Below are 22,983 nucleotides of genomic sequence, written 5' to 3' on the forward strand. Positions count from 1 at the left end.
CCCACATGTCCATGCAAAATGGGTTCAATTCCCCATGTTGCTTCTGATGGCTGTGCCAGCAGCGTGAGTAGGAAAGATGTGTGATAGACAATTTTTTGCACATTGATGAGCTGTATGGACATGTGAGTGAATGGGTGGATGAGTGAAGATGAACTGTAATAAAAATTAGCTCTGAGTGGTAATCAAGACTAACAGTGCTGTATAAATACTTACCATTATTACCATAAAATGTATTTGGCCATATAGTTAAAGTTGATTGAGATACATTAAGGGTTTGAATCATGGATGAGAAGTATTTAATACAATTCCAATAAGAGACAAAAAGCATCAACACAGAGACTTCTCATCATTAAAACAGCCACAATCAGATTAATTCATTAAACCATGTTTTATTATTCTTATATTAGATGTGGATACACAAGTCAACAAACTAATTATTTCCAATTTGTAATGAAAATGCTCCACAGCACACTGACATCGTGTGGAAGGGTCTGGCATTACAGACACATACCTGAAAATGGATAACAGTAATAATTTTTCAATAGGTTGCATTAGTAACAGCAGTAGTAATAGTAACAACAGTAGCAATAATGATAACAATAGTAATTAATTATAATAGTGGTATTAAGAACTCTGCATTACAGAGGGAGGAACAGACATTTGTCAAAAGTCAAGAGAGCTGAAGGTTGTCAGATGGGCTTATCAAACGCTGCATGGACAGACTCCGGATGAAAAAATACAAGTTTCCAACTGGACAGCAGATATCCAGACGCCTTCTACAAAAGAAAGCTTAAAATGTAACCAATCTGATACCTAATAGTCAAGTAAAAGTGGGTTTTTTCTTCATTAAGTACCTCATCGCTACAAGTACTTTTCAAAACTAAAAACTATTTCTTTGACATCAATATACACAGGTCCCATGTTCTGCTCACAAAGCTCACTGGTAGCACAGTGCTTATGCAATGCCCACTCGTGGCCAGTTAAGGGGATCATCCAGGTCACTCTGCATTAAATACACAGTACAGCTTTAAAATGCGTGTGTGTGTGTGTGTGTGTGTGTGTGTGTGTGTGTGTGTGTGTGCGTGTGCGTGTGTGCGTGCGTGTGTGTGAATGAGAGAAAGTAGAATGTTTTTGCTTCACGAGACCAATTTGGTCAAACTTGAAACTATGAATCATAACACATTTAAAAAAGCTGTGAAAAAAAATACAGCATGTGACTACAAACGTGAACTCTCTAATATCAGATGGATGATGTGTGAGTGTAGTCTGGAGCAGAGGAAGTGTAGCAATAGCTACTTTAACAGCTCAACCCTCCCCCCAGGGAAAATGATACACACTATTCACAGACTGCACTGACTTTGGTAACCTGGTTTGGCCTGAAGCTACAGAGCTCTGTCACACACCCATGATGCAATGCTGTGCAATGCAATCCTTACTGCCTGTCAAATTTCACTTCCTGCTCACAAACTTTGCCATGCCTTCACACCACACTTATAATAATAATTATATAAACAGAATAAAACCACCTCAAGGAACTTCATTGGCAATGTCAACTTACAATAGTAGAAAGGGTAAATCTTGTCACACATTTCACTTTTCAAAATGAAAAGACATTGGGAGACTTTCTATACTTGAACTATTATCAACCTCCAGCACCTTAACAGAGAGCAAGTGAGGGCAACAGGTGAAGTTGCCTTCTGCCTAATAAATCAACCAAAAGCAAAAAAAGCGAATTTCATGAAATCATTCCAGCAATATTTGGAGCTTAGTCTGTATTTGCCGTACTGAAACGCAGCGTTCATGTGGTCACGTTTAATTAGGTAGGACATGAACGTGCAAAATCCAAAGCACCACTCAGACATACACACACACACACACTAGAAAACTAATCTCCTCTGCTTTGTACAGAAACAAAAAAAATTTGAAAATCAAGCAGAAAAGATCACTCAGAAGAAGTAATCAAATACAGGCAAAATGAGCTAAAATAAAAAAGCAACCACTTATTAAATAAATAATTTCCCCAATGAAATTTGTGATCACAAACTGCACACTGTTAAAAGTTTTTTTTTTCTTTTTCTCAGACCTAAATACATCTATAAACCGTAAAAAAACATACAAGGACAACGCCCAACATTCTCCACTTAACTAAATGTATTTATCTAATGTCAAATTAATTTTCTCAAAGCAGAAATAGCAAAAAGATAAATAAGAATTTCCAAAGGATTGGTCAGTTTAATTACACCAAGAACAGAAAAATAGACTGATGTGATCCTTTCCATAGAAGAGAACAAAATACAATGCACAACAATAGAAAGCCACCATCCATCCAGTGTAATTCCTGACACAGCAGCATTAACGTTTCTATTGATCACTCCCTCAAACAAACAAGCACACCTTGATCTTACTCTACTGCTGTGGATGAGGACGTTTGTTGGGTGCAGCTAAATGTCATATATGGGGAAAATTGAAAAAATTGAAATGACAGAAAAGTCATAGAGAGAAAAAGGAAGAAAGCACTCTGTTCTCTGTCTGCCACATCTAGCAGATCTTGTCTCATTTCTTGGGCCTTCCTCTGAAAACAGTATGTTTGTTTGATCCATTTGTATGTGTGTCTTTCTGCCTGCTTCTCTCTGTTGAAAATTTATTGAAAAAAGAAGATTCTATTTCTTCTTGCCAAAGAAGCTGAACCTCTTCTCCCGATCCTTGTCTTTGCCCTCTTTATTGCGCATGGTGACGGCTCCAGTTTCACCTGAGCTGGGGGAGATTGGAGGCATGGTCATGGCATGGCCGAGAGCTCGTGGAGCTCCAGGAGAGTCTCCTGCTCCTGCTGGAATGGAACCGATGATGGATCGTATCCAGGAGCTCATCTCCATCTTTAGACGGACCAAAAACATCATTAGACTTCAGGCAGAGGCTCTTCAAGCTAGTCAGTTTTTATTTTTTAATATCTTCCACATGTCTCACCTCATCCTTTGCTTGGAACAAATATTCTTTTCCATCTCCTAGCCTGCAGACACAGCAGAAGTGGTGAAGTATTAGTCAGAGATAACCTGTAATCTACAACACATCCCATTCTTTTGTCATTGTCTCTTTTTTTATTTATTTATTTAATGTAGCAGTGAGACAACAGCACCGTTTCAGGACTGTTTGTTCTGAGTTGGTTTTTCGGCTCTATCTGCACAGATATGGAATTAAACATGAATAATATTTTTCTTTGTCGTTTTCCATAAACTCGGCATTGTTTCATGAAATGTCTTCAGTCACGCAAAACCCGCAAAATAACCTTCAATGCTAAACTACAAAAGGCAGGCCTGTATGTGACTGTGTAGTGCTGCTACACCAAAATCGAAGAAGATAATGAACATGCACATTCAACTGTGCACTGTGTACGAACTTTCTTTGAAATAAAGCTTTATTTAAATAAGTACACATTACAATGTACAGAATCACAGAAACGAAGACTGAATGAAGAAAGCCAGAGCGACTAAGGAAAGAAAATAAAATGGACAGCCCCTGAGGTGTCTATTCTTCTCACCTGAGCTTGAAGACGTGTTTCCTCTTCTTATAGTCATGAGCTACTTCACACACAGCTTCTCCCAGGCTGATGGGAACCTCACCATGATATGGAACACCATTGCTGGCACTTTTGCTGTCCTTATAGAAGCCAATACTTTTTTTTCTTAGCACACAGTACACGTTCTGCCAGGACCTATGGGAGCAAAGCAAAGTATAAAGGGTAACTAAATCTAATTTTGAAAAATACCAAATAGTGGCTGAATGCTGATGGAGGGGTAAGAAGGGCAGGGGAGCGTGGTAAATGGTTTGCCATACAAAGCTGCCGTACAAAGGATCTCAATCACCCACATCACACATTGAGTGGTTGAAAGAGAACGAGGATGAAGTGACAGCTCCTGCATTTATAAAAAGGGGAGGGGCCAGTCTCGCACTGGTTAGACAAGAGGGGGACAAAAGAGTAGACCAGTGACAAGAATCAAGAAAAGCCTATGACAAATTTGTCATAGGCTTTTCTTGAAACTTATATTCAAAAGTGTTGACTATACCCACAAACGTTTTACTTTTAATTTAGTAAAGTAACTGGGAACCATCACTTCCGGTGAAGCCATTTTTTTCTAGTCCTAATAATATATACTTGGCGAGAATGGTGAAATTATGAGACCTGCTTGCTGCCTTTTTGCTGTGGGACTCCATCTCTTGTTTTCGATAGAGCATTCCCGCCATGGTGTCTGGCTCGGACTCCGCTCCACCCCTGCTCGGTAACGTGGCAGAAGGCTCAAGACGAGAAGACGCCAGCCCACTGTCCCGACCAGGTCCGTTCACCGACTCAGACTCCGAGCCCTGTGGGTTGAAAAGTACATAAATGTTGTTAAAGAGGTAGAAATCTCAGGGACCGATGGAGGAAGGGAGTAGCAGAGCAGCCATTCACAGACACACATGAAGACGTTTGCTTTGATGTCAGCCTATGATTAGCTAAAATAACAGCAGAGTAGCTGTGTCTCAATTCAGGTCTGGATCCTGTGAGGTGGGGGAGGGAGGAGATGACTTTGTCGACTGCTCACTCAGGAATAGATGGAAGTCATGCGCTATTGAAATGAGATGGCCCATACAACGCATAGGTTTCACTTCTTCTCCTATTAAATCTGTCAGGCTGTACACCAAGAGGCTGAATGCTGTCCTATATAGTTCTAAGTCCTGAATCTCAATTCTTCTGCCCATTGAAGTCTGACTGTTGATTTAAATTCTAATCAGCCAAAACATATATATATATAACACATATTTAACCTCTTCTTCCCTGTCCCTCTTTTTGGAGTCCCTGCTCGAAAATGACATGCCCAAACTAAATAGAGTAAATCTCTGCAGTTACAAGCTCTATGTGGATTATCTTGGTATCAAAATAATGCACACTTGTGAGATTCCACCAGAGGTGTAAGTTTCCCTGTAGATGCCACTGTGTCAGAGTAAATGTACATGGAACACAGCATAAGTGAAGGATTTTTTTCTCTCACCTAAAAAAATATTGCATTTAAAGCAAATATCACCTTTAAAATATGCAGTAGGAGCTTAAAGCACATGGAGGTCATGTAACAACATGTGGACATGAGCTGTGCAAAGTCTGATGCTGAAATGAAGCAGAGTGAAATTACAGAGGTTTTAGTAAAGAGATGTCTAGGTGTTCTCTCTTTTGGCGCAGTTTGGTACCATCTGTGCCATATGAGATTAATTATATCTAACTAAATCATAATTATAGCTCCACCATTCTTGTGTTAATAAAGTTTTACAAAAAACAAAGATATTTACTACTAGTCACTCACTCACAACAGATTAAGAAACCACACATCTGGAAAACATGCATGCTACACTAAACTTGGAGAGATTAGCTGATATACAAGATATATCGGTATATATTCTAAAAATATCCAGATATAACTTAAAAGTCAAATTGCTCAGTCTTACAGAAATACCAATTTGATCTATATTTTGATATGAATCGAAATATTGAAACGCTCCGTCCTCTCTTCAACATATTTTAAAATACACTTTTTATGTATTACGAATCATACTGAGAAACTCAACGATACATATTAATAAGCCACATCATAACACTGATAATTATGGTAATTAACTGGAATCTTGTCTTGGTCAATATGAGCACATATGCACCTGCAGACTGCACACATCATTGATCCATGACGACAATCTCTTCATGAATCTATATCATGCCATTAATGGAAATGGGGCTCACAAATGAAACTGTGTATTGAATGAATAAATAATTGAAGCAATGGACTGCACCTGCAACAGAGTGCAATGGTTTTGTGGTAAAAGAAAGTGGAAACTGCAGTTGACCAGGAGCTGAGCAGAGGCTGTGAAGTGGACGAGGAGGAAGCTAAAAGTGTGTCCATGGGTTGGTACTCACACGCTCCTGCTGCTTTGGCTTACAGACACGGGATCTAGGTTCTGATTTCTTTCCCAACGACAACGACTGCGGGTAAAGACGCAATAAGAAATTGAGGATTTTAGTCTGAGACAGAAACTTGAAAATTAGTACATAGTTTTCAACTCTCGAACCTTAAGGGATAGTTCAGGTTTTTTGAAGTGTGGTTGCAGCAGGTACTAAACAGTAGGTACTGACACGGCCGTAGACAGCAAAGACACAAGGAAAAACACATTTTAACCAATTATTAGCCTTAGAATCTATGTCTCTTTAAGTCTACAATATGGAAAGAATTTTTGCCACATCTTGCCATTGGACACCTTTTTCTGACTGCAAACTGAAGTTTGTCACTTTTTAAACTGTTCACTCTCCTGCATCAGTCTTCTTTAAGCTTCACCCTTTGGGGCCCCACATTGGATCATCTGCCACCATCTTGTCCTATCCCTTGTGTCATCTTCTGTTACACCAACTGTCCTCATGTGGTCTTCCTCTCTTCCTCCTGCCCAGCAGCTCAATCTTCAGCATTCTTTGTCCAATAAGCAATGTTTCAGATTGTTGTACCCACTACATGGACATTGGCCGTTTACAGTGACAGTCATGGTCAGGCCTTGCATCTGCTTGAGGGATCACTGAGGAGATGAAGTTTTTTGTGGCTCATTGAATGTCTCATTTTGAACCCAAATGGCTATGAGATACCTCCCTCCACATGTTGCATGTGCTATACCCTTCACTCTGCAGAACCTTGCAGGCGTACACATAGAACCTGTCTGGCTTCTTCAGTTTCTCTTCATGTGCTATAACCTGGTGGAGAACTATGCTTTGCTGCACTGATTGTGGGTAGACTGGGTTTCTCTCTGCCTGTATGCCCTCATCATTTGCAAGGCTCTTTCTCTACTCTGAACTTCCTGCAGTCAATTGTGCTACTGAGTCTCTATCATTGTTCTTCTTTCGGCTTCTCCCTGTAGGTGAGAATGTCATGTGCCTCTATCTTATCCTATCCCTTGTGTGCTCTTTTGTTACCCCAACTGTCCTCATGTCCTCCTTCACAACATCCATGAACCTTCTCATGGTCTTCCTTTGTGGTCTCCATCTTCGTTATCAGCCATTTTTCTTGTAGTTCCCAAATTTCAGCACCAAAAATGTTGCAACTTTTTTTCTGTGCACCCTGGTGCATCCCTAAATGTAACAACCTTATTGACAAGAACAGTGGTCCGCCAGGCTTATAAATAGAGGTGGGAAAAAAAATTAATTCACATATGAATCGCGATTCTAATCATCCACGATTCTGAATTGATTCATAATCTTCAAAAAATGATTTTTGAAAAAAAAAAAAATAATGATAATGTAATGATTTTTTTTGAAGTTTCTATTTTGAAAAAAAAACACCAGTCTGTGTTATTTGTACAGTTGTACAGTTTATTTTTGTAACTTCTGGGAGAAAAAGTCAGCTAGCCTAAGCTTTTATTTATTTAAGTTATTTTTTTGTAAAGTAGGTAAGTTTTTATTTGTTTTGAATCAATAAATGTTAAATTTTGTCTTAAGTTTGCCTTTGTGTGATCACATTATCACACTATCTTATACAAACTGTATTGTTTTGATGCCATAATCTGCCTCAACACACTATGCATTGTATCAATTTTTGAATAAAGAATCGTATCAATCGAGAATCGATTTTGAATCGAATCGTGACCCTAAGAATCGGAATCGAATTGAATCGTGAGCCACCCAAAGATTCACCTCCCTACTTATAATGCACTGGGGGAAACTCTGGATAAGAATTAATGTTCTTATATATATATACTCAATAAAAATATATACGCACAAACTTGAAATGGTGAACAAAATAGAATGTCATAACATTTGCTCAGATTCTTGATGCATTTGTTTATGGAATGATTTGTTTTGCTCAAACCCAGTAGTCCAGTGTCACTTGGCCACTCCTATTGACTACAATCTCAGATTGAGTATTTCAACTCTTGAGAGTCATGGAGCATGGCAGAGTGGTGGTCAATATGCGTGACCAGTACACAGACACTCCTTATCATCTGGTCAATAAAAGGGCACACCAAAATGTGGACTTTTGTCACCTGTCAATATGACACAGATGTCACAAATCACGAGGGAGTGTGCCATTGGCATGCCGAGTGCTGGGTTGAGCGTTACAGCTGTGGCAACACAACTGAAGGTGCATCATTCCACGATCATTCCAGGCCACGATCGACAACCTGGTGATGTCCATGCGTCGCCGGTGTACCGCTCTGCATGAGGCTAATGGTGGACACACGTTATTGAAGTTTGTGAACTTGGATCATGGACCCCCATTGTGTTCTTCCTGCCATTACTCCAGGAGTTTGTTTTGTAATTGATCCTAATGCTCGCAAATTAAAGTAACTTTATTGATAAAGTTGTACTGTTATTTTTGGATAGTTACTCTGTTTTGTCACATAACAATAACTACACGTTTTTCTTTGTGCTTCTATGTTTTAGTTGAGTGTATAAATACAGAGTACATTTTCAAGGCAGTGGTCAAAACAGCAGTCTCTTATTTGTGTTAAACTTTCATATTTTGAAAAACAATGCAGCATGGACAAATCACTACAAAACATTACACAGTTCAATAAAAAAGTGGTGAAACAATAATCAGTGAAACAGCACAAATTGTGTAAAACTTAATAGCTAAGTATAGTGAATGCATAAATAAAGTATGTCTCACCTGAGATGTTTCATTGTCACTGTGTACTCCATTCACTGACACAGACTGATTCAATGTGGTCTGGTCCAGACTGGTTCTGTGTTTGAGAGAGAGGGAAGCATGTCAATAAAAATTTTGATCGTGCCTGCTTCTTGATGCTAATTTTTCGGACAAAGTTGGTAAACGTGCTCAGTTTTGTAATGAAATGTAATCCAAGCCTAGCTACTTTTGATGTTTGTCATTTGTTGTGTAGGAAGAAAAGTATTGTTTATCTTTATTTGCGACAAGGTTTTGTGCAGATGGGGCAATGTTAGACTTTACTTCAGGCGTTGCACTTCCTGTTGGGAGGGCATCATTTGCAGACATGTTCAGGACGGGTCCCTGGTCTCACTTATTGTGTTTCTTGCAGCTCGGTCATCGTTCAGCAAAGTTAGTGGGCACTTCCTGTTTAAAATGGCCGACTTTCTGTTGGGTCGAGGGCGTGTCCCTAATCATGTCCAGGGAAGGTCCCTTGTCTCACATATTGTTTCGTGCAGAACGGTCAATATATGGCAAAGTTACATTTAACTTCCTGTTTTGGGCATTCCACTTCCTGTAGGGAGGTCATCTTTTGCAGATAGGATTGGTCTTTGGTCTCACATATCAAGTTTCAGGTCTACGTTAACGTATGACAACACTGTGAGGTTCTAAAGTGGGCTGGGCTCTGATCATGTTTTCGACCGTTTCACAACATGTATTATTCAGTTTTTTGCTATTTTTGTCGCCATGGTTATTTGAAACACTAAAAAGTCATAGCATACAATTCCAGATCAATCCAATGTGTGGGGGTTTTCTCAAAACTGTGGGAGGGGTTACGCATCAAAGGGAGAATAACAAAACAATACATAGAGACTCACAAGCCCTCACAATTTTTGTCGCCATGCTTACTTGAAACTTAGAAAAGTCATAGCAGTATATTCCGGATCAAACCGCATGTTTTTATGTAAGATTTGTATTTCGCAAAGCTGCGGGACCAGTTACGTGGCAAACTTTGGGAGGAAGAGGGATAAGAAAAAAAGAGGAATAAATGCGAGCGATTACAATAGATGCTTGCCGTGCAATGCATTCTCGTGAGAACTCTAGGGAGTTCTTACAAGTATGTAATAACATGGACCAATAATATTATCAACTAATAACATCAGCTCATTCAGTAACAGACAGATCCATCCAGAATGTTGTATTTGTTCCTCTGAATGAATGCCTTAATATATTTTGAGCAGTGTTTAGGGTCGTCTTGTTGAAAGACCCAGGCCCGGGACAACTTCAACTTTGTCACTGATTCCTGGACATTGTTCTCCAGAATCTGCTGATAGTGAGTGGAATCCATGCAACCCCAACTTTAACAAGATTCCCAGTCCCTGCACTGGCCACACAGCCCCACAGCATGATGGAATTTCCAGCAAGTGTTTTTTTTGGAATGCTGTGTTCTTTTTTTCAGCCATGCATAACGCCCCTTGTTTTGCCCAAACTAGCCTACACTGTCGGGGGCCGACAGCAAGGGGTATATCCGCGAACTTGTCCAATCCTCAACTTTCCAATAAACCCAAAGTATACGCACTCGCACCTGCCACTAACTGTTTTAATTAATTATTAATAAATTAAACAAAATAACTGTTAAATATTATGATATAATGCTGACTACACTTTATACATGTTCAAAGTATCCATATAAACTCCATATTGAACACTCATAAATTTCTCTCTAGTTTTTAATAAAACTAGTTAACCTATTATACCTTAAATATTATGAATATTAAAATGCTTACCACACCTGCCATATCTTCAAAGTGTCCAAATGTCATGAAAAAGCATACACTATGTTTATTAAATTTCATGAAAAAGCTACAATATGTTCAAACTTTCCATTCAATGCATTAATAAAGAAATGGAGGCTTAACTGTTTTTTATATGATAATTAATAAATGTATATTATAATGTAATAAATATTATGAATAAGTGCTAAATAAACCCATGATATCCTCAATGTGTCCAAATGAGCTCAATAATAAAGAAGAAATGCCTTAACTATTTTTTCTGTGTTCACTAATAAGTTAACTGGTTAACTTATTATGTAACTATTACCAATCATAGCCAAAGTAATAATGATTGTACTTGTAGATAGTTGTTACATGAATCATTGTACAAAATTTGAAGGCAATATCTCCATCAGTCTGGAAGATAAAGCCTAAAATGTGTTTTTAGCATAATAAATTAATTAATTTGCTAATTAATAATAAAGCTACAAAGATAGGGATAATTCTCAGGTGGTATGTGATGCCCATGCAAAATTTGACGCCAATACCTGCAATACTTTGGAAGACACAGGCGAAAATATGGTTTTTATATAATTAATTAATTAATTAATTAATTAATTAATTAATAATAATGGTAGACAGCTCAAAATCAATAGGGATCATCTACAGGGTGTATGAGACCCATAAAAAATCTCAAACGCCTTTTCCAGTTATCGCGTCCACAGCACCTTATTCCAAATGTGCTTTAGCATACCTCAAGCGACTCAGTTTATGACCTGTGCAGAGAAAAGGCTTTTTCTCTATTACTCTTCCATACAGCATCTCCTTGTAAAGCGCTGGTCTTGGAGCTGGTCTTTGGAGCTGGTCTGTTGGCTGACTGTGACTGTTCTCACCATCCTTGACCTCTGCTTATCTAAGATTTTTCTTGGTCTGCCACTTCGGGCCTTAACTAGAACTATGCCTGTGGTCTTCCAATTCCTCACAATGTTCCTCACAGTTGAAACTGAGAGCTTAAATCTCCGAGAGAGCATTCTGTATCCTTCCTCTAAACCACGGTGTTAAACAATCATTGTTTTCAGGTCATTTGAGAGTTGTTTTGAGGCTCTCATGTTGACACTCTTCAGAGAAGATGCAAAGAGGAGAAACACTTACAATTGGCCTCCTTAAATACCTTTTCTCATGATTGGATTCACCTGTGTATGGAGGTCAAGGGTCACTGAGGTTACCAAACCAATTTTGAGTTCCAATAATTAGTGCTTAAGGTATTGAAATCAATACAATGACAAGGATGCCTACATTTATGCACATGCCTAATTGTGTTTAAATAATTCTTGCACAATTTCTGTAAATCACATAAACTTTATTTCACTATTTCATTATCAAATATCACTGAGTGTCTTCTATATGATATATTTAACTGAAATTTCTTAACCAAACAACCAATGAATTATAAACGAAAATGTTGCATACCACTGTATGTATTGTTCTGCGTAGCAGTGTAGCTCACAACAATAGTATCTGTGCTCCAGAGAAGTAGCTCATACAGAGAGATGTGGATTCACTGACCGCTTGACCAGGAGGGGGTTGTTGATTCTGTCTCTTGGCTCCCAGAAGGTGTAAATCTTTGAGGCTAAAATTCTCAAATGGCCATGTGTTCCAAAGGTGACCAATGAGCTGTCCAATCACAGAGGATTTTACTATGGAACTGTGTATGGTTTCATCCAATGGTTGTCTGTGTCAGTCAGCGCAGGTCTGACGATCACAACATTGATATGCTAATTTAAGCCGTTTGCACCTAGCGGGGGTTCGCGAGCGGGCGCCCCCTGCACCCCCCTCCCTGGCGGCTTCCCCCGCGACCCCCCCTGTTAGTTATCAGCAATTATCGGGCATTATCGGGAACAGGAAAACATCACGCAAGTCTTTGTACATGAGGCCCCATATCTTCTTCAAATATTATCAAATTTAATATGCGTTGGACAGCTTAGAAATCACACTTTTGGAATATGTAAATAACTCAAAATGTCCCTCTGCAGAGTTGTTCCCGGTTTTGCCATGGCTGGCCACATATTATTGTGCTTTACTCACGAGTCTCCTTTAGTTTACCTGGCTGCAGAATTATGTAGCTGACTCTCTGTCTCTGATTGTACCACTTCTTCAGCAGGGGGTGGTGTAGGGGGTTGTCGGGCTCTTTCTTCTTCCTCTTGTCTCCTCTGGATCTCCTGCTCCTCGAGCTGAGAAAATAGGAAATCAGTAATGCAATCTTAACTTAACACTTAATGAGTATTTTCCCTGCCTTTATCCCAAGTGAGAGGAAGACATTCATTATATTGTGCATCTACCAAGCCACAAAAGAAAAAAGAAAAAACACAGTTGCAGAGCTGCCAACTCTCACGCATTGGTCGTGAGACTCACAAATTTGATTGGCTTCACATGCTCTCACACCACGCCTCCAATTTCTCACGCTGAAATACACATCACGATTAAAAACACTTCTGAATGCATCTGACAGCTGAGTTTATCTGTGATCTAATCTGTTGTGTGCGAGAAAAGCCACTCGTTAGCGATACGTTATGCCTGCAGAGACTGTGATGGGTACAATATAGAACCGTCTCTGGTTGAGCCAATACATCTATGGGCTACCAAGTCACACCATCAAATACGTCATTATAATGGTTATATTGTTCTTGTCAATAAAGATGTTATATTTAGGGATGTAATGAAAATTTGGCGGCGAAACACGAGTACACTGTGGAAAAGCACCCATTGAATGCTGGAAAGTCTCTTTGCACTAAAGCTTAATTTTATGAGAGGCCGTTTGAGAAATTATTCAGCCTTGCGCTCAAATGTTACAGCATACTCTCTCACAAGCACTACGTTAGTCACACAATTACCATCGTACTCTCTCACCAACACTACTATAGTCACACACACTTACTACTATAGTTTAACATGCACACTTACTATCATACTCTTTCACAAACACTACTATAGTCATGCACACATACTTCTATAGTCACACACATTTACTATCATACCCTCTCACAAACACTACAATAGTCGCACACATTTAATATCATACTCTCAAAAAACACTGCTATACTCGCACACATTTACTATCATACTCTCTCACAAAAACGACCATAGTCGCACACATACTATAGTCATACACACTACTATAGTCACACACATTTACTATCATAGTCTCTCACAAACACTTCTATAGTCGCACACATTTACTTTCATACTCTCACAAACACTATCATACTCCCTTACACGCTATTATGGATGCAATAAGATGATAGTGAATGTATGAGAGAATGATATGCAGTGTGATTGAGTATAGTAGTATGTGTAAGAGAGTTTGATTGTAACTGAAGTCAACTTGAATTTCCAGTTTCTAATTGGCTTATCAGGATGTCTCTCCAGTCGGATCTCAAGAACATTGTCCCACCTCCTCTGGATGAAGTATTGTTAAAATGCTCTGAAAGGCCTGCACTGTACCTTTTCATTGTACTTCGTTGCAGTGACAATAAAGAAATCTATCTATCTATCTGTAGCCTACATCTGACAGCCGTCGGACACATGAAACACTTGCGGTCGCGGACACAGTTTACAGCAAACGCCAGTGAGTTTTATCCGATCACAGGCAGACTACAGCGGCTCTTCACCGAATGCGAGTGGGATGATGCTGCATTCAATACAGCAGCCTCAGGAGAGGATCCGCTCCGTCCTGATACACCTGTTGCTCCAGATCTGAAAATCCGCCGCATTTCCTCATCTATGCAGCGGCACAAGGAGTAGTTGAGTGTATACAGTGTACAGTCTTATGCCAAAATTGATCCATCAGATGTATACTAAGCTCACGCTCCCACGCGTTTTGGATTTTGACAACTGAATGAGAGTCAAGAGTGATGAGCATGTTATATATTTTGGATATTAGCGATTTCTGAAGGGGTTTCAATGTCAGGAGGCCGTCCAATGGTTGATTAACAGGTAGGAAGGGGTAACAAGGAAAAAGAGAAGAAGCACAATGTCTAATCTGAAAATAAAGAAACAGAAGGAATGTAGGTAATTTCAAATCTGAGGAAAGGCGTAAAAAAAGTAGCAAAAGTACCGTCTTTGAAGAGGTCTCTGAAAACCTTAATGCTTCGACTTTGCCAAAACTTGTATGAAGTATTCATAAGAGAAGGGGGAATAGATGATTATCCACTAAAGGCATCAGCGTGGACGCAGACAGAAACTTAAAGTGATGCCTAAACTGGATCCAGATCTTTAGAGTAGAGGGTACCATAGGATTCTTTGTGAAACTGGAAGGACTGATAGGCAATGAAGAGGTGAGTAAGGCAGCAAGTGAAGAGGATACACAGGACTGAGTCTCAAGCTTACACCATAAGAGCTGTGGGGATTGGAGCCAGTAAGTCAATTTGTGTATGTGTGCTGACTAATAATATAAAAGAAAATTTGGTAAGGCAAGACCACCTTCAAAAGTACATTTTTGCAGTAAGGACTTCTTCACTCTGGGGGTTTTACCGCCCCGCAAGGAGTAAATAATTGTTTGATCTAAAGATTAAAAAAATAAAAAAAATTAAATGTATGGTCAAAAATAAAGGAATGCACTGAAACAAAAAAGAAATCTTGGCAAGACATTCATTTTCACCACATTAATTCTACCTATCAGCGTCAAAGGGAGAGAGAGTTCCATCTCTTGAAATCTACCCCAACCAGGGCAAGCAATGGAGAAAAGTTTGCAGAATAGAGAGAGGGTAACATTGATCCCCAAATATTTCAACCCTGAGGGGCTGAGCTTGAAAGGGATATCAGACCGTTTAAGTGTGAGTGTGAGAGTGAGGGAATTTATAGGAAAACATTCACTTTTAAGGAGATGAACTTTGTAGCCAGAGAAAGAGCCATATCTCTAACAAAGATAAAATTGGTGGAATAGTAGTCAGTGGGTCAGATATAAAAGAAGGTCATCCGCATACAGGGACAATTTTAAATCCATGCCAGAATACCGTGAAATTGAGGAAGAGATTTTAGTGCAAGTGAGAGGGGCTCTATGGCCAAGGCGAAAAGTAAGAGAGAGAGGGGACATCCCTGTCTGGTGCCGCATGACAACGTGAAATTTCTTATTCTGCTCATCGCAACAAAATTCGTAAAGCCAGGGTAGATGTGCTCTTCTCTAAAATTATTGATATTGATAGACTAAATGCTACTAATCAATTGGTATTGGTGCACATGAGAATTGAAAGAATATACCCTAGTATGCGGATTATAAAATCTCCAAGGGTCAACAAACCGATACTGGAGCATAAAATCTGAAATATATATAGACATGGCTGACTGGTTAAGAGTGTGGGGATTAGAACGGTCCAAGGTTGGGTTCATTACACAGTTCAAATCCCCAGGAAAAAATCAGTAAATGGGTGTCCAAGAAAGGAAGAGTGCCAAATAACAGGGTTTCCCCCAGAAAACCGGCTAAGCCCGGTGGTATCTCTCGGGCCCACGGCGTTTTTGTAAAAAAATAATGATAATTAAAAGTTCACTGGAAATTTTTAATTATGACTATTATGTGTTATTGTAAGACGTTTATTAACAATACTTAAACACCAACTTTAGAGTCTTACAAAAAGAAATTAAATAAATAATATACATTTTTTTCACTTAACCTCTTCTTCCCTGACCCTCCTTTTGGAGTCCCTGCTCGAAAATGACATGCTCAAACTAAATAGAGTACATCTCTGCAGTTACAAGCTCTATGTGGATTATCTTCGTATCAAAATAAAGATAACACTTGTGAGATTCCACCAGAGGTGTAAGTTTCACTGTAGATGTCACTGTGTCAGAGTAAATGTACATGGAACACAGCATTAATGAAGGATTTTTTTCTCTCGCCTAAAAAAATATTGCATTTTAAAGCAAATATCACCTTTAAAAAATGTATCACTCATTTAAATGGGAAGCTATTTATATATTGTATTTTATACCTTTTGTATCCTTCTGTCATTGTATTCATCAAATCTTAAGCCACCATTAGATTTGTTGTTTTAGCAATGCTATAAGGACAATAGAGGATAATTATTTCAATTTCACTTTACTGGAACACATCCAGAAAATAAATATGCAGTTAAAAAAAATAATAAAAAAATAAAAATAAATAAAAAATCACTTTTTCGGAGTGGAACCTTAATTACTGGTAAATCCTGGGTTTGTCCTCCCAGCTCATTTAAAAAAATATCTACTGTAAAAAAAAGTCTATTACACCAGGTTTATTCAAGACATGCTTGAGCATTAAATAAACATGTTGCATGAGTTAAACTCATTGACAGCTCACCAATATATAAGACCAGCTTTAAGTCGCATCACGTCATTCTAAATCCCAATGATCACAGAATTTGACAGACAGAAAAAACAACAAAGCTGGTGGTGCCCTAAAACTTTTGCAGAGCACTGTATGTGAGGCAAACATTATTGGGTTGGCAAAGTTGATGAGATATATTTTCTTTATAACACACTGGTATCAGTACTCGGTATCGGCCCACAGCACAAGTATTGGAATCGGTATCGGGGGGGAAAAATGGTATCAGAATATCTCTGTCACAAACAGATGAACTGATGTAATGGAGGATATGTCTGGACTTACTGTAGTGAGTTTCTCCAGCAGGACAAAGCGGTCTTCCCAGGCTGCAGCAAGTTTTTCAAAAGCTTCGTGACGCTTGATTAGGCTCTCTACTTCATCTACATTTGAGCCCAGCTCTGCTGCTCGCACCAGAGGTTCCTGCCCGACCAACCAGGACTCTGCCACACAGGCATCTCGTCCAAATTGCAGCACCTCCAGCACTGACATGCAGAGAGAAGGGAAGAGAAAAACGGTGGACAAATTATGAAATGTTAAAACTAAGATAAGATAAGATAGTCCTTTATTTGTCCCACAGTGGGGAAATTTACAGTGTTATAGCAGCGAGACAGTAGATAAGATAAGGATAATAAATAATAAACACGCATTAACAAGAAAAGTACAAAATATAATAAGATATTAACACTGAGACTATATAAAATAAACATGTAATTAAAATTACAGAGAGTAGATTGTATAGTGTACATAATAACCAATTTCCAGGATATATACAGTATGGACTAGATATTTACATTAGACAGAGATTTAGCATGGGACAGCGATTTAGCATAACAAGTTCACACAATGATTATTAAGCCAACAGTCCTGCTCTTCAACAGAAAGCTATTTGATTGATGCAAAAAAAAACAAAGGCAACAGCAACATTGTACTACCAAAGAGAATAAGGTGCAAACGGAGTGGAGTATGACTGAAAACACAAAGAAGCATCCATGAAAAGTTTCAGCAGAGAATTTTGTGATAATGGTACTTCTAATACGTGTAGCTTATGTGCCATGATGGAGGTGAGGCTCAATTAATTGGAACCTAATTTTTTTTTCAGGAAAATTACTATTCATGTCAGCCGATTTTGTGGTACCTCCTACTCCTGCACACCTGGGAAAAAAGGTGTGTCTGTCTGTAAGTCTGTGTAGTGTCAAACTTGTTCAACATCTCTAGCGTGTAAAGTGCCCTCATCAATGATCCCTTGCATTTTTTTTAAAATCATGGCACCATTTGATTGAATGTCCCCTGAAGCATGCATACCAATTTGTAAGTGGTCCATCTTGTCTTGCCAATTTTTGTTGATCTTATCTCTTTTTTCCTGGAGCTGCACCAGTTTCTCACGAATCTGTGAATCAATGAGCATTCAGGAAAGTTGAAAGAAAAGGATTAAGGATGAATCCATGATAATGCGATGTTCTATTTAAGTCAAGGCAATTTCTTGTTGGTATACATACAGAAAAGTTGAACAATACCTCATCAGCTGCATAGTGATTATTGTTGATGAGGGTGTTTCCCATCTCAATACAGGCAGTGAAACTATCTGCCCTGGTCTCGATCTCTGACTTGATGTCTTGATGATTAGCAATGACAAGGCCTGCAGAGGATACATCCCTGTGATAACAGAGGGAAGAGGGGTGACATTTAAATATACACGTAACATTGATAAGAGGAAACTTCATGAGTGTGAAATAACATTCACCTGGGACTGTCATGTGCATCGATTTGCAGGTTTACACCATCCATCCATAGTATGAGGTCTCGCACCATGTTAAAAAAGCGGAACTTCTCAACCGTATCCAGTAGGAGGATCCTGCGGGCCTGACCAGCCTGGAGCAGGCCCTCCCAGGCAGAACTCACAGCATGTTCACTCCTGTTGATGTCATCAGCTTTCTCTCCAGCGTATGCCTTCTGCAACCGGGCTGCATCATCTTGTATCTGGTTTACCTGGGAGGTCAATGAGGAAGAAGAATCATTCACAATTCTATTGACATTGCTCTTCTCACTCACGTGAGATCAAATCATCAACAGATAGCTGACCTGTCCACTAAGTGCCTGGATGTCATGTTCAAAAGTGTTGTGCTGCCTGTGTAGATGTTGGACAGTGTTCAGATCACGACCAAGGTCAATTGGCAGTGCCTCCTGCTTTTCCTTAACACGTCCAAGCACCTCCATGGCATCTTGATGGAAGCGATGCAGCTCATAGGAGGCAGCCAGCATTTGTGTGCGAGTATCAATCAGTTCCAACAGATCTGCCCAGGCCTCGTTTAAGCCGTCCTTCCACTCAGCCACACTGGCATTCTCAGGATGACCAGACTCGATCAAGTCATCTGCCAGCACATTCACGGCATCTACTCGCTCTTGGCCAATGGTGCTGGTGTCACGGGCAAACTCTCGGAACTTATCCCTGAGCATCTACAGAAGAACAAAAACCAGGCCAAATGTGATCAACATAATAAATTCAGCTGAATTAATTGAGCTTAAAAAAGAAACACTCACTGTGACATGTTCATAGTCCTGTCCTAGTTCATGGGAGCCAGCAACCACCTCCCTCTCAGCTATCCACTGCTCCAGGTCATCCACCTCCCGTTTGAGCTGAGTCAGCCGCAATCTTTCCTGTAGCCGCCCATGACGCTCCTCCGCTAGATCCTTCAATCCTGCATAAAGCTTGTCAACCTGGGCTTGCCGTAAGGTGAGTCTCTCACTGTTCCATTATAAAGAAAAAAAGACTTATCAGTTTCTGTTGCTGAGATGGAATAAGTCACAGTTGTGTCAACATTCACAGCTATTTGACCTCTCTGGGTGTTCACTAGTGACCATGAGGCGGCTGCTGTTGGCTAGCTGATGAATGGTTTGGGCATAGTCTTCAAGTGCCTGTTCCAGGATTTGATGCTTCTTGACCATTACTAGTGCACTCTGCTCATCCTGCAAGAAAGAGCAGGAAATGATCATGTTTTCTCACAACGTGAGATTGTAAAATGTTAAAAGTGGCAAATCGATGCCTTATTTTTTATGTACCTTGGCCTTTTCCTCTGACATCATGTGTAGCTCTTGTTCACCCATCCAGGCTTCTGCCTCCGCTGCATCAGCGTAGAACTGCTGGGCGCGATTGGCTTCTATTAGTCGGTCATGACGCTTGTCCGTCTCTGCAATCAATTGGTCCCAAAGGTCCTTCAGCTCAACAAGACGCTCCTCTAGGACAGACTGTCTCTCACCATCTACCTGGCTCTGAGTCTTTCCTCGTCTATGGATATCATCAATACGGGGCTGGTGGCCCTGGACCTCCTTCTGCAATGTCTGGGTCAGACACAAAGAGGGTGTTTATGGGTTGACAGTGCAATTTTTGATATAATTCCTATGAACCTTTAGCCTGACTAACATCAGACTGCATCTCAATCTTATCTGAGAGTATGAGTCTGGAAAGAGTTTAATCACCTCCCTCGAGAGGTGTGACGGTCAGACACAGATCAAAATGTCTCTGTACGCAACTGGATGGACCAACAACCAATCAGACCAATGATCTGGATGACGTATGCAGAGCAACAAAACATGTCAACAAATGTGCTTCCTATCAAAAATGGCAACAGCCAAATCACAAGACAGCTGCTCTTTGGTGGCTGCCATGTTGGATACATACAAAAGCCGCTAGACATCACAACTCTGTCACAATTGTGTTGAGCCCACCTCTAGCTTGCCAGGAAAAAACAAACTTGTGGCCTGTTTGTGATTGGTTCACATTTTTAGAAGATTCTGAAGTTGGCCAAAATGCCGTCTTTGCCAGTCGTGTCTGCAGAGCTAAATGAAGTCACTGCAGACTTGACTGGGGTCACCAGGCAAATTATTTAAAAAATTGTAAAGACAGCCAGCAAAGTAGACCTCAGTAAATTAGGTCTTACATGGGGACAATATATTTCAATATAATCTTATTACAAAATTGCCCTCTGCTGTAGAAAACCTCCTTTTGTTTGCACATTGATGCAAAATCTCAACACACACACAGTGGTGGAGCCATTACTATTTTCTCTGTGAGTTCTCCAGCTGATTTAATGGAAAACCATTTGTAAAGGTGAATTATATTTACTGCTTTGCTTTATGTAATTATAAAAACCCCAAACCCTAACAAGCCAATGATTGGCTGAGATGCTGAGATGACAAAAACAATCACCTGTTTCTCCCATTTTGACAATATCCCTAGAACTCAGTCGTGCAAAGGCACATGTTCAAATGAGCGTGAGGCAAACAGAAATTCTGTAGACAGATATACTGTGCAACACAGCAAAATGTTAAGTAATTATCAATCATATGGGATAGGATCAACGATAGGATCAATGATAGGATCAATGATCAATTCCGATTTGTGAGACCACAAAATGTTGCCTTATAAAACAGATTTATTTTTTGTCCTCATTTTACCTGATTCTTCTTGATTAGCAACTGAACAGTGGGCAGGTCTTTTCCATGGTCTGTGGAGGTAGCCAAGGGCATTCTCTCTTTCACCCACAGCTGAGAGAAACATGCAGAATAAACACAAGGATCAAATCAAGATAGGATAGAAAACCAAAAATGACAGACTCCACACAGTATATAATAAATCAATAAGAGGTAATCCAATTTACATTTTCATCCTCCAAATCTCTGTTGAACTGATGTGCTTCTTTGGAGGCAAGAAGTTGCTGTCTCCGGACTTCAAGAGGCTCTTTAATTCTGGAGAAGTTGTCAGTGACACGCTGTTTTTGACCATCTACCTCGGCCAGTCCAGCATCCTCCTGGGACAGGGCCAGAGCCTGAGACTGCAGGGACTGCACCTCCTTCTCTCTGACATCCATCTGGTGCTCTATCATCTAAACAAACACATACCAAAATGCAGAAAATATATATATACACACATACACACACACACATATATATATACATATACATATACATACACATATACACCAATATATATATATATATATACACATACATACATATATACTAAACAAGTAAGGCCAGTTCCAACAAACGCACTCAACTCATGATGTTCATAAATAATTAAGCACAGATTTTTTTTATTTTTGTTTTAGCACATTTAAAGTGATAGTTCTTTTTAGTGTGGTTGTAAGAGAAAGACAGATTATAGCCACTCGGAAAAAAAACTGACCTAATGTCTACACCTGCTTAATATATATTGCAACAGTCCTTAATTTTTAGCACACAATGATACAGGAGTTGCTGATCTACTGCTGCCTTGTTTGGTGTTACTGTGGAAAATTCAGCCAAGTACTTCAAATGGTCACAAAATTATGCATTTGAACTCACTGATAGAGACAATAGTGGATCAACAACTCCTGCGTGGTGTGGTGCAATATTACTGATTTGAGTGGCTTGCAAAGCTACACAAACTTCTGTTTCCAGTTACACAGATCATGTGTCAGTGACTCATATGAACTATCTCTTTAATAATTATCATCTTCATGTTTTGTATTGCACAATTCTATTATACAACAGTACGTATTGCTCTAAAAGATTATTTGAGATGATGCTTCAATTGCACAGCGCTGTTTACCTGATGCTTATTCAGCAGGATGTTGACACTGGTCAAGTCTTTGCCATAGTCATCATTCTGCAGCTGACCCTCTAAGTTTTTCAGCCAGACATCTAGAGAGGAACAACTTTGTGTGAAGAGCTCTGCCCTGTTAGCGTCAAACAAACACTGGGCCTTGGTGCGGGTGGTGTTTTCCAGCTCCTCCCACTGACCCTGTAGGTCTTCCAGGGTCTGCTGGACAATGGGTTTCAGCTCAGGCTTTTCTGCCACTAGAGCCTGACCCTCCTGTTAGAGACAAATAACAAGCAATACATTTTTATTTACATAAATATTGGTGTACAACAAAGAGGTAGTCAGATGCCCCCCCTCCCCCACTGCAATGCAACCACCTCTTATAATCGCTGCTCACACATCACACACAAATAACTTGCTGAAAATCTCCTCTTCCCTTTAAAAAGCACACATATTTTCTCACTTTGTCAATTTTGTCTAGCCAGTCTTTGTTTGAGGCCAGCTCTGCCATGAAGGCCTGGTGCTTCTGCCACTTGCTGTGAAGATTTCTGGCCTCATCATAAGACATGTCCTGTGCTGTCAGCATCTTCTCATTGATCCACAGTGTGAGCT

The 22,983-nt window shown here is 39.7% G+C and overlaps 1 protein-coding gene across 3 annotated transcripts in view; it reads right to left on the bottom strand.

Annotated features, from left to right (window-relative positions):
• Window positions 1-2,660: 2,660 nt before the first annotated feature.
• Window positions 2,661-22,983, bottom strand: part of sptbn2 (spectrin, beta, non-erythrocytic 2) — a gene marked incomplete at both ends in the record, with an annotated part of 83,723 nt that continues 63,400 nt past the window's right edge. For 2 of the 3 annotated variants that reach the window (XM_083901343.1, XM_083901341.1), the window contains 18 exons: window positions 2,661-2,873; window positions 2,965-3,007; window positions 3,536-3,709; window positions 4,178-4,356; window positions 8,667-8,742; window positions 12,542-12,669; window positions 17,079-17,275; window positions 18,096-18,180; window positions 18,308-18,446; window positions 18,535-18,779; window positions 18,873-19,247; window positions 19,332-19,536; window positions 19,627-19,757; window positions 19,851-20,129; window positions 21,246-21,335; window positions 21,449-21,673; window positions 22,381-22,644; window positions 22,835-22,981. In XM_083901343.1, coding sequence (XP_083757469.1) covers window positions 2,661-2,873; window positions 2,965-3,007; window positions 3,536-3,709; window positions 4,178-4,356; window positions 8,667-8,742; window positions 12,542-12,669; window positions 17,079-17,275; window positions 18,096-18,180; window positions 18,308-18,446; window positions 18,535-18,779; window positions 18,873-19,247; window positions 19,332-19,536; window positions 19,627-19,757; window positions 19,851-20,129; window positions 21,246-21,335; window positions 21,449-21,673; window positions 22,381-22,644; window positions 22,835-22,981 — 3,195 coding nt within the window. Of the gene's footprint in view, window positions 2,874-2,964; window positions 3,008-3,535; window positions 3,710-4,177; window positions 4,357-5,935; window positions 6,002-8,666; window positions 8,743-12,541; window positions 12,670-17,078; window positions 17,276-18,095; window positions 18,181-18,307; window positions 18,447-18,534; window positions 18,780-18,872; window positions 19,248-19,331; window positions 19,537-19,626; window positions 19,758-19,850; window positions 20,130-21,245; window positions 21,336-21,448; window positions 21,674-22,380; window positions 22,645-22,834; window positions 22,982-22,983 lie in introns of all 3 variants that reach the window. The other variant, XM_083901342.1, reaches the window with a different exon arrangement.

This window comes from Microchirus variegatus (genome assembly GCF_963457635.1).
Source record: "Microchirus variegatus genome assembly, chromosome: 15".
Classification (NCBI taxonomy): domain Eukaryota; kingdom Metazoa; phylum Chordata; class Actinopteri; order Pleuronectiformes; family Soleidae; genus Microchirus; species Microchirus variegatus.